Source organism: Rhinoderma darwinii, chromosome 12 (assembly GCF_050947455.1).
Source record: "Rhinoderma darwinii isolate aRhiDar2 chromosome 12, aRhiDar2.hap1, whole genome shotgun sequence".
In the NCBI taxonomy this organism is placed as follows: Eukaryota; Metazoa; Chordata; class Amphibia; order Anura; family Rhinodermatidae; genus Rhinoderma; species Rhinoderma darwinii.
The window spans coordinates 66,433,034-66,449,934 of NC_134698.1; the positions used below are offsets into that span (position 1 = coordinate 66,433,034).

The following is a 16,901-nucleotide window of genomic DNA, read 5'->3' on the forward strand; positions in this document are numbered from 1 at the left end:
GTTTACAAGTTGTACTCTATGTGCTTTTTTTGAGGGTATGTTATCTGGTATAAGTTTGTGGTTTGTTTTTTTTTGTACTGTATCCATTACAGTGTGGGTCGTTGGGAGGTTAATATTGCACCCATACACTTCTATGGGGCCCTTTTACAGCTCCATGTTTTATATGTGGCATGTTCCATGGGATTGTGAATTATGGTGGTATTCTACCCTAGAAGCACCATGTGGCGGCACACAGAGTTGTAGTTTTATCAATTGTATTTTTGGGGGTAGGGTGCAGAGATTTTTTACCACGTATGGCGCTGTTCTTTTCTGCTTTATAAATGTAAAGGATTTAACAACATTCACTCCACAAAACCTATTCGGCCGATATTTTGAGATCTGAGGAGTACTCGCTTGGTATTTCCGCAGCAGAAAACGGCACTGTATGCCTATGGGAAAAATAATTCGCAACTCGGACAGATTTCTCTAGTTCTTGCGTTGCCGAATATTTTTCCGATAGGCAGACATTGTAGTTTTCTTCAGTATATTTTCACCCGACATGTATGTTCCCACTAGGTCTAGCCCCAGCCTCGGTGTAGCCCTGGCCTTAACCCTGTAGACCTGTGTAATTATATACATCATCCTGCTATGGAGCGTTCCAGGCTGGGTGCAGAATGTAACATGCCTGCTCCAGCTTATAACTAATCATGTACTTGTTATATAGGCCGGAGCTCTGTAGGGCATTGTATCAAACACTTGCCACATGGCTGAAGGTTTTCCTGCAAATCCATGTTTTTTTAATCTGATGGCAGGAATGGAATGTAAGCTGCAGTCGGACCCTTGTATAGACACTTAATGGCGCATGTGATCCTAATCTGATCCTAATTCATCCCAGTGTGATTGCACGAGTAACAAGGAAGGAAGCTTCCTGAAGACGCACATGGTTCTCATCATCTATTAAAATAGAACCATAAACACAGACAAGCTGCTAATTTGTTCATGTGGATGTGTCATGTAGAGGTTTATTTGCTGATCTATGTCCCCCTAGTAATCCTCTCCGGCAGATCATCGCTTGGAAAGTCAAAGTATATAGCCTATAACTAAGGCTTCGTTCACATCTGCATTGGACGCTCCATCACAGGGCCGCCAAAAGTGCCAGAAAAATGACAGGTTTCCGTCATGTGCCAAACAGAACTCCTTAAAGTCAAGGGGTTCCCTCAGGTGCCGTTGGAGTCCATCGTATGACTGATCCGGACCGGTTTTTGTACCGCTCCCATGACGCAGCAGAACAATGGAGGACCGATTGCAGGTGTGAACCCAGCCTAAGAAAAGTTCTTCATGTGAGTTCTGTTTTATATTTCATTGTGTTATTGAAATTCCAAACGCATCTGAACCTCTGACTTTATATTGGTGTCTGTCTTGTTGTGAACGAAGAGAATGGGGCAGATTTACTATTCAAAATGCGACAGAAATCCATCTCAAATACTGCAGAAAATCCCGCCCGAAAATCTGCAATAAATTGTTTAATTTGAGGCAGACTTTCAACTGGGATTGTTGCTGCGGAAATCAGATGAGGGGAGAAAAAAAAAAGTCAATGCTTACCTCCCCGTTTTTTCATGGCGACACCTCAGTCCTCGTCTCACTGCTGCCGGCCTCCTGGGATGACGTTTTCTCTTATATGACCATTGCAGCCTGATGAAATATGGAGGCCGGCAGCACGGAGACCAGATGGGGAGGAGTGAGGCGTCGCTTTGGGAACGCCGGGAGCGGTGAGTATGGACTTTTTTTTTTTAAAGTGGGATGTCTTACTTGCAATATTTGCTATGAATTTGCAGCTTTTCTGTAGAAAAAAATTACAAAACTTTCCTATTAAATTCAATGGAGAAAAATGTCCCCAACAAATATGCAACTCTACCTCAGCATAAATTGACATACTGCGTATTTAAAAATCTGCACCGCGGGTCCATTCCTGCACAGATTTTTTTTGCAGCGTGTAGATATGATTTTTGCTGCTGCAATGCGTTACAGATTTTCCGTCTGCAAATCCGGACGGAAAATCCGCAGCAATTTGATAGTAAATCTGCCCCAATGTGGTGTGAGATGTAATAAGTTAAACAGCAGTGACCTTCAAGGGACACAAGATACTTTGAGTGAGTGATATTCCTAAAACACTGAATAGCTGCATTCTGGTCACTTAAAGGGGTTTTTCAGAAATACAAACTGATGGGGCCTCCCCTTATATATATATTCTATTATCCATTATCCAATACATGTCAAGGAACACGACAGAACAAAGACTTGATTTAGATAAGGGGTGATGGTCCTGGGGTAGGACACAAGGTAAAGGCAGACATTTTTTTTTAAAGGGGTTTCCTAGGAATATCAAGTGATGGCTTTATCCTAAGGATAGGACATCGATGTGTGATTCGCGGGTATCCGACTTTCTTCACTGTTTTTTTTCCCCCTAACAGCAGCACATTTGTACTTCCAGCTCTATTCAAGTGATTGGTCGAGTCCCAGGGATCAGACCCCCTCGATCAATCATTGATGGAAATCATAGGGTCTTCCTAAGGCTCCATGCACACGACCGTTTTTTCATCTATCAGTAAATACAGATCCGTAGGAATCCAAAATACATCAGTATTTACGGAAAGGTGTCCGTAAATACGGTCCGTATATACTGATCCGTAAAAAAAGAGGGAGGCTGCAAATGTCATCAACATGTTGCCTAGCAACGCATCCGTAAATACAGACTGTTTACGGATGCACATCCGTAGTCGTCCGTATTTAAGGAAGCTCCCATAGACCTCTAGGGGAGAGTCCGTGCCGTAATTACTGGCAAGAATAGGACAGGTTCTATAATTATTTTCATCACGCACACCAATCCGTAAATGTTCGTGGCCAATAGAAATGAATGGTTCCGTATTTACTGATGAAAAATACAACGGTTGTGTGCATGGAGCCTAAGAAAAATGTCTGACGTTACGTTGTGCCCTCCTCAAGGACGATCCCCCTTGTTTTCATGACCACATATTCCCATGCGCTTTCTGAGTCTAGTCTTTACTCCTCAGTGATCCTCCTCATAAGATGAAATGCCGTCATTCTCCCACATGTTATAATCACTTTCAGTATCTGAATATCCTATAATGCGAGGACAGGTTCACTTCAGGACGTGATATTTGGCCTCAAAAATCAGATTTTACAGAAACCATTGTTATTAGGTTAAGGTTTGTGGTCTGTGCTAGTAAAGAACGGTTTCAGTCTCCTCCATACGGGAAATTCCTCTCATTGCGCGGAGTCTCTGGTGAGACGCTGTATGCAAATAGTTTTAGGGTTTAATAATAACTTTATGATTTTATACCTCAGTAGAAAACTTGTGAGTGCAAAATATTAGAACAAGAAAAAAAATGAAGTACCGTACATATCTGCTAACATAGAGAAATTAGGGCTGGGCGATTTTGTCAAAAAATTGTCGATTTTTATTTTTTTTTCAACACTATGGGCGATTTTCGATTTGAATCTCGATTTTTCTTATTTTTTTTTTTCTATTTAACAGTAATTCCGAGAGATGTAATACATTTTATTTATGTAAATAACTTAACATATATTGCTATAATTATTGTACGTAACTTCACAACTTGTAACCTCTGCAAATACTTTATCTTATCATAGATCTACATTTTTCCAATTGTATCTAATTGATTATAACTTCTGTGTTCCCCGGCAGGGAACAGGTTAACAGAATCTATGATCAATAATGCGCTGCGTGCACTAACATCCCTCTCTACCCGTCACCACCTCAGCCGGTCTCCGACATTACCGGAATCACATGACCGTGAAAAATGGTCCGTGTGTCAGCTGCATTTCGCGGCCCGACCACAGTACATGTGAATTGGTCTCCTGGCATCAGTCATTTAGGCTACAATCACACGTCGGTGGAAAAAAAAATGGCCATTAAAAACTGATCAACTGTCCGTTTTTCATGTCCATTTTAAATCAGTGTCTCCAAATTCTCACCCATTTCCAGTCCATCTTTCATGGCCGTAAAAAAAAAAAAAAAATATCATTTGTCAGGGTAGATAGTGCCCACATAGTACCACAGTGCCCATGTAGACAGTGCCATACCCCCCTGCATATAGCACCCCCACGTAGATCGTACCCCACCGTGTAGATCGCAGCACCACCACCACCTCCCTTGTAGATCGCAGCACATGCAGATCGCAGCAGCACCCCCCTTCCTTGTAGATCACGCCGCTGTAGCTGCCACTAGGAGCTGAATCCTTGGCCGGAGGTTGCCGACACTTTGGCCGGGGATTCAGCTCCTAGTAGGAGCTATAGCGGCGTGATCTATAAGTAGGGGGGGGGGGTTTGTGGTGCGATCTATAAGGTGCAAGGGGGGCAGTATCTACAGGACGGTGTGGCTATGTACTAGGAGTCCCTGCTTCCCCGCCGAACTGCTGTTTCGTACTGTATCATTTTGTTCGGTACAGGACAGTAGTTCCAAATGGGAAGCCGAGACAGAACGGGGCGGACCGGGAAGTGGGGGCGGAGCTTCCTCCTGCAGCTCGGGGCGACTGAAGGATCGATTCTGTTAAAAAACAGAATCGTGAGAGTCCTTGAAGGCGAATTAATCAAGCTTCTGGCAGTGCAGACACAGCGTGTTCTCGAGAGATCACGCTGTGACGTCACTCACAGGTCCTGCATCGTGTCAGACGAGCGAGGACACATCGGCACCAGAGGCTACAGATGATTCTGCAGCAGCATCGGCGTTTGCAGGTAAGTAGCTACATCGACTTACCTGCAAACGCTGATGCTGCTGCAGAATCAACTGTAGCCTCTGGTGCCGATGTGGCAGACACGATGCAGGACCTGGGGCAGGAAGTGAGTGACGTCACAGCGTGATCTCTCGAGAACACGGCTGTGTCTGCACTGCCAGAAGCTGGGCGTTCTGAAGAGAAGTGGATGATACTTCTCGTCAGAACGCCCAGCTAGTAAAAGTAGTAAAAACGCCCCGATGTACGCACATAATACACGCCCACTTGGACTTTTGCAAGCCTCATTTGCATAAATACAAAAATGGTCATAACTTGGCCAAAAATGCTCGTTTTTTAAAAATAAAAACGTTACTGTTATCTACATTGCAGCGCCGATCTGCTGCAATAGCAGATAGGGGTTGCAAAATCTGGTGACAGAACCTCTTTAAATAGACATGTCAGGAGAGCGGACAGGACCTCTTTAAGGGTAGGTTCAAACAGGTTGCATACGCTGCGGACAATTCGACATCATATCCGACCTAGAACCTGCAGGAAATTCCGCCCGAAAGACACCAAATTGTGGGGAAGATTTTCAGCTTGAATCATTGCTGCAGAAAGTAGAGCAGAAAAAAGTGGTGAGAGCCTAGCCGCCTTCTCTACAGATAAATACTCCTTTATTTAGTTTGATAAATTGCCACAACTTTTCTAGATCATATGCACTTGATTCGTCCATGAATCGCAGTACAATCACGGTCGTGACAAGACTGCAAGCGTCCTGGAGAGCATAGCCAAAACTTCAACACTGAATTTTTGCAATAGTTGCAAACTTGCTTGCAATTTTGTCCCTCATGGTGAAAAACTGCAACAGTGGGGCAGAATTACTATTCAAAATGCACCCGAATTCTGGCGTACAGGCCGTGAGCCACATTTTGACTGTTTTAGACACACTTTTTTTGTACATGCTCGACAAGGAGGCGTGATTTAACGGGAAAGAAGCGTAGCGACACTGCACTAAAATTTTGGCACAACATCTGGTGTAAACTAAGCCAACTAATAGGGGGTATAAGGAGAAGTGTCTAGAATGCCGCATGCACCACTTTGATCAATTTGGCGTGTTTTCTGACTGCCTTGTCTACGTTTACACTGTCTAAAATTAGGCTGTATTAGTAAATCTGCCCGTGATTTTTACCATGATTAGCACGTGGGTTTGTCACTTTGTTGCCCAAGACTTTCTGCAGAAATAATGCCTGTCCTGATTGTGACCTTTTTGGTAGTGATTGTACCCAGGAGGCTGCTAAAAATCACGTGTTCTGTGCTTCTTATAGATGGAATAGTCTTGCCTACGTAGCTATATGTGCTGGTTATTCAGCATCATATGATTGATCACAGAAGGTGGAGAGTTCCTGCTCTGCTGAATCAACATAACCGCATCTGTCCCATTTCACATTAGCTGAGGCTTCCGTCCTGTATCCTGATGCGTTGAAAAATGCTGAATGTGAGTGTCAAACTTGTAGTCTCCTTGTTGATGACTGGTCTGTAACTACGGGGACTTTTCCTCCGACCAGTACTTGTATTACCATAATTGACATGCTGTACTGCTCCAGACTTGAGGGTCATTTTAAAGAGTAATTCTGGGCAAATGAGTTGTCCAATCAAGATAACCCATAAAGGCATATGAATCTTATACAGGGTCCCTCTGCTCGGGACAATGCATCATGTGGTTGCCCATTCATTTAAATAGTTGGCATGTAAAGTTACATTGTCGCTGCAGTGGAAATGTGCACCTTTCCCTGGCAATAACAGCTGATCATCAGTGGATCTGCATTTAGAAAAGGGATAATTCCTTTACATATTATTGATCACGACTAATTATATTGATGAACTTAATGGCGGATTTACAAGAGCGTGTGCGTTTTGCGCACGCAAAAAATGCGTCGTTTTGCGTGCGCAAAAGGCACTTAACAGCTCCGTGTGTCCTCACCATATGATGCGTGGATGCGTGATTTTCGCGCAGCCGCCATCATTATGACACTCCGTTTTGGATGTTTGTAAACAAAAGCACGTGGTGCTTTTCTGTTTGCAAAAATACTTTTGACTGCTGTTGCGCGAATCACGCGCATCCCACGGAAGTAATTTTTTGACTTCAATGGGTGCGTGATGCGTGAAAAACGCAGAAATATAGGACCTGTCATGTTTTACGCAGCGGACTCACACTGCTCAAAAATAACTGACAGTCTGCACTGCCCCATAGACTAGCATAAGTCCGTACGACGCGCATGAAAAACACGCGCGTTGCACGGACGTATTACACGTTCATGTAAATCCGCCCTAAGACTGCTTTATATTACAGAGCTCCAGCAATAGTAAATAAATGCAGTAGAGTCCTGTCTGTGCTGCCTTTCTTTGCCTGCAGGAGGGTCAGCTTGTCTGCCTATATCTAACCCTGTACAAGTTGTACTATAACATGAACAGGCTCTATCCACTCAGACTCTTGTACTCCCTCTTGGAATACAAGGGTCGATTAGGAATATGATTTGTCTCAATGGGTGAATGATCCTCCGTCTGAGGGGGTGAAGTACAAGAACTGCAGGTCGTTTTAACAGGCACTTCACCCTTAATGAGAGGTGGTTGAATGATACTTTTTGTGGGTAATGCTCGTGCTTTTCGTTGCCTGGAATATACCTTTACAGTGGTTGTCAAGTTTAGAAACACGATTTTCATATACCTTTTTATGGTGAAGTCACACGTGGCGTAATTTTCGTAGTGGAATTTTCACCATGTTCTCCTATGGATGAAAACAAAATCTGATAACATACATTCCGAAGCTTTTTCTGTATGTGTGTGGGATTTCATCACTGACTTCAGTGCCATGTGAAATTCAACGCTGAAATCTGCAACAGAAATTCTACTGCAGATTTTTGTTGTGTGACTGCATCCTTGGCCCCCTGCACACACAGCAGTTTTTCTGTCCTGATTTCCCTGTGGAAAATCTGCAGCAAAAGACTGCTGCAGGCAAGTGGATGAGATTTGAAAAAATTCATCCACGTGCTGCTGAACATTTTCCGCACGGAAATTAGAGCATGCTGCGGATCAACTCCACAGCGTGCTCATTCTGTTCTGGATGTTCAGCGCGGATTTCACACCTATTCAATGTAGAAGAGGGTGAAATCTACAGCGAAAAATCCAGAGCAAATTCACAACGTGTGTGGGTGTCCTAAGGGATTTCAGAGTTAATAGAGGGGGGAGGGGGGGTCCTCTGTTCAGGATCCTCTTTTGACCAGAGTGGAGAGCGGTTACAAGGAGTGTCTCTCGCTCTGGAGGACTTGTCAAGTTCTGCGTTTCACAGACAACTGATGATATTAATGGACACACAGTAATAATTTCCACTGTGGCTGCGCTGCATGGAAATGGAACACAGAGGGCCTGTTCACATCAGCGCTATTGATTCCATAAAAAAAAAACTGAACCCTTTCCCAACTGTGACAAACAGGAACCATTAGCAAAGTATCCGTCACCATTGAGATCAATGGCGATGCAAACGGAAGCTATAGTTTCCGTTTGCCTTTCTGTTGAGGGGTTCAGACGGAAAGCTGACTGAACCCCTCAACGGAAAGACAACGTTGATGTGAACACAGCCTAAGGCCTGATTCACACGAACGTGACAGTTTTGCGGCAGCAAAAAAACCGCAGCTTTTTTTCCTGCGTTGCAGTTCCGTGTGGCGTCCGTTTTTTGTTTTTTTTCCTCTGCATTTCTTTAGAAACTGGTGCATGAATCAAGGACAGGACATGGAAGATGTCCGTGTTTTTCACGCACCCATTGACTTAAATGGGAGCTTGATCCACAAAAAGGTACCTAAATAGGACATGCAGTCAGTTTCACGCAACGGAAACACGTTGCGTGAAAAATCATGCACGTGTAACGAGCCCCATTGAGTTGCCTAGGTCCGTGTGCTGTCTGTTTGTACGCAACGAGTTCGGGCGGTGAAAAACGGTTCGTGTGTTGGATGGATTTCCCGGCCCGACCGCGGTACAGGAGAATGGGACTTCTCGGAGTCTCTGCCTCCTAAGGGAACTGCTGTTTTCTACTGAACAAAATGATACAATATGGAACAGCAGTTCCATGGGGAAGCAGAGACTCCTAGCATCATAAAATGTCTACGATGGCAGGAGTCCCGTTCACTTGTAACCGCGGTCAGGCCGGGAAATCCGGCCGACACATGGACTGTTTTTCACGACCGAACTCAGTTGTGTGCAAGAGGTGTTACTGCCGGGTTTCACAGCTAAACTCTAAGGCCTCATTCACACGACCGTAGTGGTGTGCACGGGCCGTGACTTGCGGCTCAGGCGGCCGCAGAGTGTCACCCGCCGTGCACATGGTGCATTCATTTCTACGAGCCTGGACCGCAAAACATGGCCGTAATAAGACATGTCCGTTCTTTTTGCGGTCCAGGCTCCTGGGCAATGCTCGGACTGTGGAAACCACGCTCGTGTGCATGGGCCCATTGTAATGAATCGGGCTGCAATTCACACGCAGATTTGCGGCTGAATTCCAGCCGCACAAATACATTCGTGTGCGTGGGGCCTTAGGCACTTTGTGATCTGCTTATTGTACAGGGACCCTGCTAACAAGTAGGATCTGTCCAAACTAGACAACCCCTTTAGGCCACATGCACACGTTGCAGAATTTGATGTGGATAAAACCGCAGATAAATGCATGTAGTTCCATAGCTAAAATCCAAACTTAATAGCGTGTTTCTACATCAAAATGTATCATCAGCATCCAGAAACAGGTGTGGATTTTGGTGCATTTTTAATTTTTCTTATAAACTTATCACATACAATTCTGAGACTGAAACACCAGATAAAATGACACGTTCCTGATTTAAAATGTGTGGAAAAATGATGCGATGTTTAGATGAGATTGCTTGGAGTCTCTTAATTTGCCGCAGGAAAACCTACTTGGTGTGCATGCGGCCTTAGTCCACACAGCGTAAATACTGCAGCGTATTACAGTAGTTCAAGTCTCATCCATACGTTGTGGGAAAAAAATCTCAGAAAAGATGCGCGGAAATTGACCTTTGGTGCGGATTATCAATCTGTAGCATGGCTATTTCTTTTGTGAAAACGCTGCAGAATATCCACATGGAAATGCCACTGTGTGGGGCTGCGCCCTCAGGCCGGGTTTCCACAGTGCAGACTTGGGGTATGTTCACACGTAGTCAACAAAAACGTCTGAAAATACAGAGCTGTTTTCAAGGGAAAACAGACCCTGCTTTTCAGACGTTTTTTTACCAACTCGCATTTTTCGCGGCGTTTTTTACGTCCGTTTTTGGAGCTGTTTTCATTGGAGTCTATGAGAAAACAGCTCCAAAAACGTCCAAAGAAGTGTCCTGCACTTCTTTTGACGAGGCTGTATTTTTACGCGTCGTCGTTTGACAGCTGTCAAACGACGACTCGTAAATGACAGGTCGTCTGCACAGTACGTCGGCAAACCCATTCAAATGAATGGGCAGATGTTTGCCGACGTATTGGAGCCGTATTTTCAGACGTAAAAAGAGGCATAATACGCCTCGTATACGTCTGAAATTTGGCCGTGTGAACATACCCTTGGCCTGCATTTTCTATGCCAAAGCAGAATTGGGTCCAGGAGAGCAGACCTATAAGGCCTTTCTTTGATATATTTCTTCTGTTTAGGTTCGGTTTCTGTCTTAAAAAAAAAAATACATGCAAAATCTGCACTGTGGGAACTCAGCCTTAGGCTATGTTCACAAAGAGTTTTTTGCAGGCAGAAAATTCTGCCTCAAAATTCTGTCTGGAATTTTGACGCAGATTTTGATCTGCCTGCACGCCGTTTGCCGTGTTTTTCGCCCGTGACCATTGAGCGCCACGGCAAAAAACGCCACGAAATACGCTTTCTCTGCCTCCCATTGATGTCAATGGGAGGTCAGAGACGTAAACGCCCGAAGATAGGGCATGTCGCTGCTTTTTCCCGCGAGACGGTTTTTCCGCTCGCTGGGAAAAAACACCTCCCATTGAAATCAATAGGAGGCATTTTCGGCGTCAAACGCATAAAAAAAACAAACCTGTGTGAATTGGCTCTTAAAGTGGCTGTAAATTGGAAGCAGTGCTTGTCATCATTTTCTAACCCTCATCTGCAAAAGTTTGTCTGGCATTATTGCGCTGCTTTCCTTGCACTCTGTTCAGACTACATCATCCCTCATAACACAACCCTCTATGTTTCATATTTGTCATATACATATCCGTGTAAGCGGTGCCTGCCTTTAACAGGTTACAGTCGGCAGAAATCCACTTTCAGGATCACGGAGGTGGCCAAATGAAACACAGGTGAAGCAATATAACCGTGGGAGTATTAACACATCATAATTCCAATTCCTGTTTGGGATGCCCCTTTCCAAGCATGATGGCATCAACACGGTATTAAACCATCGGAGGTGTTTTACTGGTGGTCCTGTGTTTTCTTTTTCCCCCCGTCTCCTGCCAGAAATGCATCTGTTTTAAGTTTCTTGGTGCTACCCCAGAAAGAATCGTACACATTGTAAGTCTGTCTGTTCCATGAAGCAATGTTAATGACCCCCCCCCAGCTCTGCTCTGCCAAGATGTTAAGAATCAAAGCATAACAGTAGTCTAATGGGCTTTTAATCAGTTGGATGTATCAGATGCTTCCCCAGAAGCTGATTGTGATTTAAACCTAAACCATATTTCTGTATCTACACCGTACAAGCAGCGCATGAACCGCACACATCTGGACGGCCCCAGTAACATGAATTAGCATTTCATTTATATATTTAGTCGCTAAAACAATGTTCTCCTTTGTTCTAGGTATCTAAACCATGTACGGGCTACTTCCCCACAGGATCTCGCCGGAGGCTATACTTCCTCTCTTGCCTGCCATAGGGCACTGCAGGACGCCTTCAGTGGGCTGTTCTGGCTGCCACATTAGCTCAAATGCCGCAGTCTGGACGGAACGGAACGCTGGCCCCGCACCAGCATCTAACACAAGCGGATCTGGTAAAATGGCTGCCGTGCACTTTAATAAAGACAGCTGTGTTTCTGGGGGAATGAGTTTTTTTTTTTTTTTTTGCTGCTATGGCACAGCCCAGAGCGACTGAAACAACAAGTCACGTCTGATGGAGCAATGAATGATTGCGTTTATATCAGCCGGATTTCTCCTAAGAAGTTGTACGTTTTCTGTTTATTTTTAAATAAAGACAAGTTTTATTAGTTTTGTGGTTTTCCTTTTTGTAAATAAATATTTGTCGGGAATTAGTCACAAAACGTGTAGCTTTGCTTAAACATGAAGGGGCACACGTATGAAAGTTTCTTTGACCAGCGGAATTGTGTTTATGTTCTCTTGTCATTTTACTATGCATCCGTATTTGTTTACATCATCCAAAAAGTAGCTCTTCCGTTGTTGCAAAACTACAACTCCCAGCATGCCGGGAGTTGTGGGTTAGAAAACACTGCATTAAAGAAAAACCTGTCTGCTTTCTTCCAAATACTGCACTGCACCTGTCCACGGGTTGTGTATTACAGGTCAGCCTTAGTGTTACTGTTTTTGGAAGAAAGCAGACATATTTCTCTGATCTTGGCCAAACCCTTTTAAGGTGTAGGACACTTAGACAGTGATTTCTGATCAACTTTGTGGCCCATAGCAGCCAATCACAGTACATCTTTTATAAAAATTAAAGCTGCACTGTGATTGGTTGCTTTGGGCCATGAAGACCATCTTACTTTTAGACCGTTTTGATAAAGGAGGCCTATTGGAGGAGGAGCAGTTGCCCATAGCAGCCAATCAGAGTCCACCACTTTTTTTTCAGAGGCCCTTTGGAAAACTAAAGCAGCAGCTATGGTCAACTGCTCCACTTTTCATACAACAGTCTTCTAGCTTGTCCACATGTAACGGAATTGCTGCAGAAAATTTCTGCAGCAATTCCATTGAAAGTAGCAGACATTCCGCTGCTGAAAAAACGCACCATTTCCTGCATTTTTTACTGCAAAATATGGTGCGTATTTTACTGCGTTTTTCACAATGCTGGGTGATGGTGATATTGCCTCTGAAAGTCGACTTTCCGCAGCAGGAATTGAAATTTCTGTTCGTCATGTTTGCGCAGTGTGCGGATGAGCTTTGTTAAATCTCACCCACTTTGCTGTTACTGTTCTGCTGCGTATTTTCTGTCCGCAATTCTGGACGGAAAATACGCAGCAATTCTGCTACGTGTGGACAAGCCCTTGATCTAAAAAAACAAAAAACTCTGGAGTAAAATATGCTTCCAATTTACTAAGAGGCGCATGCCTCTTAATAAGGGTATGTTCACACGGCTTATTTACGGATGTAATTCGGGCGTTTTCCATCTCGATTTACGTCCGAAAATGCGGCTCAATAGCGTCGGCAAACATCTGCCCATTCATTTGAATGGGTCTTACAATGTTCTGTTCCGACGGTCATTTTTTTTACGCCCTGCTGTCAAAAGGCGGGGCGTAAAAAGACGCCCGCGTCAAAGAAGTGCCTGTCACTTCTTCAGAAGTTAAATGGAGCCGTTTTCCATTGACTCCATGGAAAAACAGCTCCATTTACGTCCGTAATGGACGCAGCGAAAAAGCGCCTCAACATGCCATTACGGCTGAAATTTCAGCCGTAACGGACGCTGCCGTGTGAACATGCCCTAAGTCAATCTCCTCTTTGGACACCAGAAAATCAGTGCACCAGAAAATCAAATTTGTTACAGTGCCAGAGGTGACCTAAAAATGCAAAAGCCGCAAAAAATGTGGCACAAAAAAAATGCACCCCTTCTACGCCAGAAAACACACAATGGGGGAAACTTATTAAACACTATGCACATGTAGTGGCCTGCAGGCCACAATTTTCTTGGATACAGGTGTGTCTACACTAGAATCTGTTTTCTATTTTTGCAAATAATCAAAACTGATTGGACAACTGATACTTAAAGGGGCTGTTCTGGTTTAGAAAACCCATTTTTAAATATACAATTAGGAAATTGACTAAATAGATGGGGCTCCCCTGTTCAGGATCCCCATCCATTAGACAGAGCAGAGTGGTTACAAAGTGTCTCGATCTGGAGGACCCGGCCTATCCATGCGTTGCGCAAATCAGCCTATTGACTTTTATAAGAACTGTGTAATGCTTCATTTCCCCTGTGGTGGCGCTGCAGGAAAGATGAACACTCGCTGCCGGGTTCCCCTACAGACTACAGCTAATTGGTGTGGGAGGCCAGCAGTGGGAAATCCTGTAATAACCTTATCTCTGGGAGTCCATCCTAACAAAGTCCAAAGTGGAAATCGCGTTTTGTGTTGTTTCAGTTTCTGCACAGCTTGAAAGCCTACGTCCGAGTGCAGATGTCACTTACGTGACAATGAGGCTGAATTTGTACTACGTTTGTAGTATATGTTTATCGTATGCGCCGAGAAAGCTCCCGGCGTATATGTCAAAAGTATCCATGCCTCCCATTTCACCTGATGGAGGATAAGATTGTCCTCTAGGCCTCCGTTGGGCTGGTATATGTCGTTATACCTTTTTTTTTTCAACTGTATAGAATAGCGCAGTCTGCTGTAATATTCTATACAGAGGCATCCTGCCAAAAAACACATATACCATATAAAACCTCCTAGAACTTATTTTAAAGGGTTCTTCCCATCTGAGACATTTATGTCTCATAAATATCGGATATATGCAAGTTCCAGCTCTTGGACCTGCACCCATCTTGGGGGTCCTTCATCTCCTGGATCCAGGTGAACACTTGGGGTAAGAGGTGGCCGGGGTTACAGAAACAGCTGAGCTCGCTGTGCTATGTTGTTTAAATAACTCCCATAGAAGTGAATGGGAGTTATGACCGCAAAACACAGCGAGTCTCCACCTGGATGCGGCGGGGTCCGAGGACCCGCATCTATCAGACACTTCTGGTTTATCCTTTAACAAAAGAAATTGCAACTGTGTTTTCACTTTGCAGTTAACCGTGCATTAAAGAGGTTCTCTGATGGCTGAAAAAACAAACTGTGAAAATAAAGTTTGCCATATACTCACCGTTGAAATTTCACGCTGGTCCTTTGTGTATGTCCTCCATGCTGATCACAAATAATGTGACCGCCAATTGCTGAAGGATGCATGCACAGAGGACTGGCGGGGCTACAGCAGTTTAAAGTTACATGGACACGTTGTGGGATTTGATGCAGATAATTGCATCAAAATCGCAGGTAAAGCCACATGCGTTTGTCCCTGTAATGCTGCAGTTCTGTTGCGTTTTTAAAGGAAATAATTGATGGACATAGTTTTCCCCCGTGTTGAAGTTCGTTAGGAGCTTCCTGTATATAGTTCATTACAATACATTGCAGAACGGTTAGCAAAATCGCAAGCAGTTCAGCAAAAACATTGGCAGCGCGGTCATTAACGGCATGCGGTCGGACATTATGAAGATGCTGTTAACGCACAAAAATGACTTGCAACGTGGCCGCACCGTGTGGCCTTCCCCTAATATTGTGGGGGGTTTTTAATGCAGATTTTGGTGCAATTTTATTTTTTTTATTAATGAACTTGTTTATGTTTTTTGAGACTGAAACATAAGAAACTGACAAGCTGCGGATTTAAACATTTGCACCACAGGTCAATTTTACGTGCAGAAATATCTATGTGTAAAGGAGATTACTTCTCATTTACTTTGCTGATGCTGTATTACGCTGCAGGTAATATGGATCATGTGGCCTAGCTGTTAGTATGTAGCAACTTTATTTATACAGTTTAATGGCCATATGAACCTTCGCAAACCAAATTTTTTATTATGCCAATACATATCAAATGGTCTTTAACTTTGTGTCCACAGCTCCTATCCAGACTGGCTCTCTATTGTATGGACTAATAAGGTCAGGGTTACACCTGGGGGGATATTTATTTTTTGGCACACTTCAAAAAAGGGGGCATGAGGGGCAGGGTCATCAGCGACCCAACAATTGACACCAGAAAGATTTGTTTTTTAAGGCACATTTATGGAGAGGCATGAGCTTCCTAATTTGTCGCTTCTGCTTATGACTGGTGTATAAAACGCCAGTTTTAGTTAAAATTGGAAAATCTCCGTAAATCTAGGTCCTCGCCTGCAACCTGTGCAGTCTGATCCTGCATTCGTGGGTTACGCCCGTCCGTCTACACAGGGTTTGTTCGCAGTCTGTTACCATGGAGACATTTTACTAAATACTTGTATTCCCCATAAAATAATTCTGGAGCATTGGACAGTGTCAGATTATGAAGGGACCTGTCCAGTTGACAAGGGGGATGGTAACACCCAGTTGTCAATGAATTCCCCCATTAACAGAGGAACGACCCAATGCAGAGTTGTGAGAAAATATACTACAGATGTTATTTTTATGACTACTTACTAAAACAAACATGTCAGAAGACCTACGCTGTGTATGGACCAGGACAGCCATGCCAGGTTATAAAAAATAAATTCTGACTGATAAAAAGTGACTTTCGCCAATAGCCACTGCGCAAGAAAACGGCAACTAAAATCTCTAAAGGCCCTGTTCATATGGAGTTTTTTTGCAGGCAGGAAATTCTGCGCCAAGGTTTTGAAGTGATTTTGCGCCACAGGCATTTTTGGTGCGTTTGAGGCGGGGTTTTTTTCAACAGGCAAAGGAAAAAACTGGTGTTTTTTGCCATAAAACGCATCAAACGCCGGGTGTTTGAGGCGGAAAACGCCTCAAGATGGGGCGTGTTGCTTTTTCCCGCAAGCGGTTTCTGCGGCTAAATACTGTGTGAACAGGGCCTAAAAAGAATGCAGAATCTAGTGAAAAATCTAGGCTGTGTTCATATCATGTTCAGGATGTATACTTGGTATGCATGTCTGAAGTCTGCAGCCCAAACAAGATGTGAACAGAGCCGCACGCCCTGGGGGATTAGATTGAGGTCACTGAGTAAAAGATCCATATACACAAACATAAGGCTATGTTCACACGCACCATTTTCAGACGTAATTTGGGCGTTTTATGCCTTGAATTACGCCTGAAAAAACGGCTCCATTACACCTACAAACATCTGCCCATTGCTTTTACGATGTTCTGTTCAGACGAGGTGTCATTTTAAGCATCGCTGTCAAAAGACGCCCGCATCAAAGAAGTGCGTGTCACTTCTTGAGCCATTTT

General features: G+C 43.9%; 1 protein-coding gene across 3 annotated transcripts in view; it reads left to right on the plus strand.

The window, feature by feature from the left end:
- MNAT1 (MNAT1 component of CDK activating kinase) overlaps positions 1-11,975 on the plus strand; it is a 109,507-nt gene extending 97,532 nt beyond the window's left edge. For 2 of the 3 annotated variants that reach the window (XM_075843701.1, XM_075843702.1), the window contains one exon: positions 11,574-11,975. In XM_075843701.1, coding sequence (XP_075699816.1) covers positions 11,574-11,648 — 75 coding nt within the window. In that variant the 3' untranslated portion in view covers positions 11,649-11,975. Of the gene's footprint in view, positions 1-6,058; positions 6,229-11,573 lie in introns of all 3 variants that reach the window. The other variant, XR_012851306.1, reaches the window with a different exon arrangement.
- Positions 11,976-16,901: the final 4,926 nt, after the last annotated feature.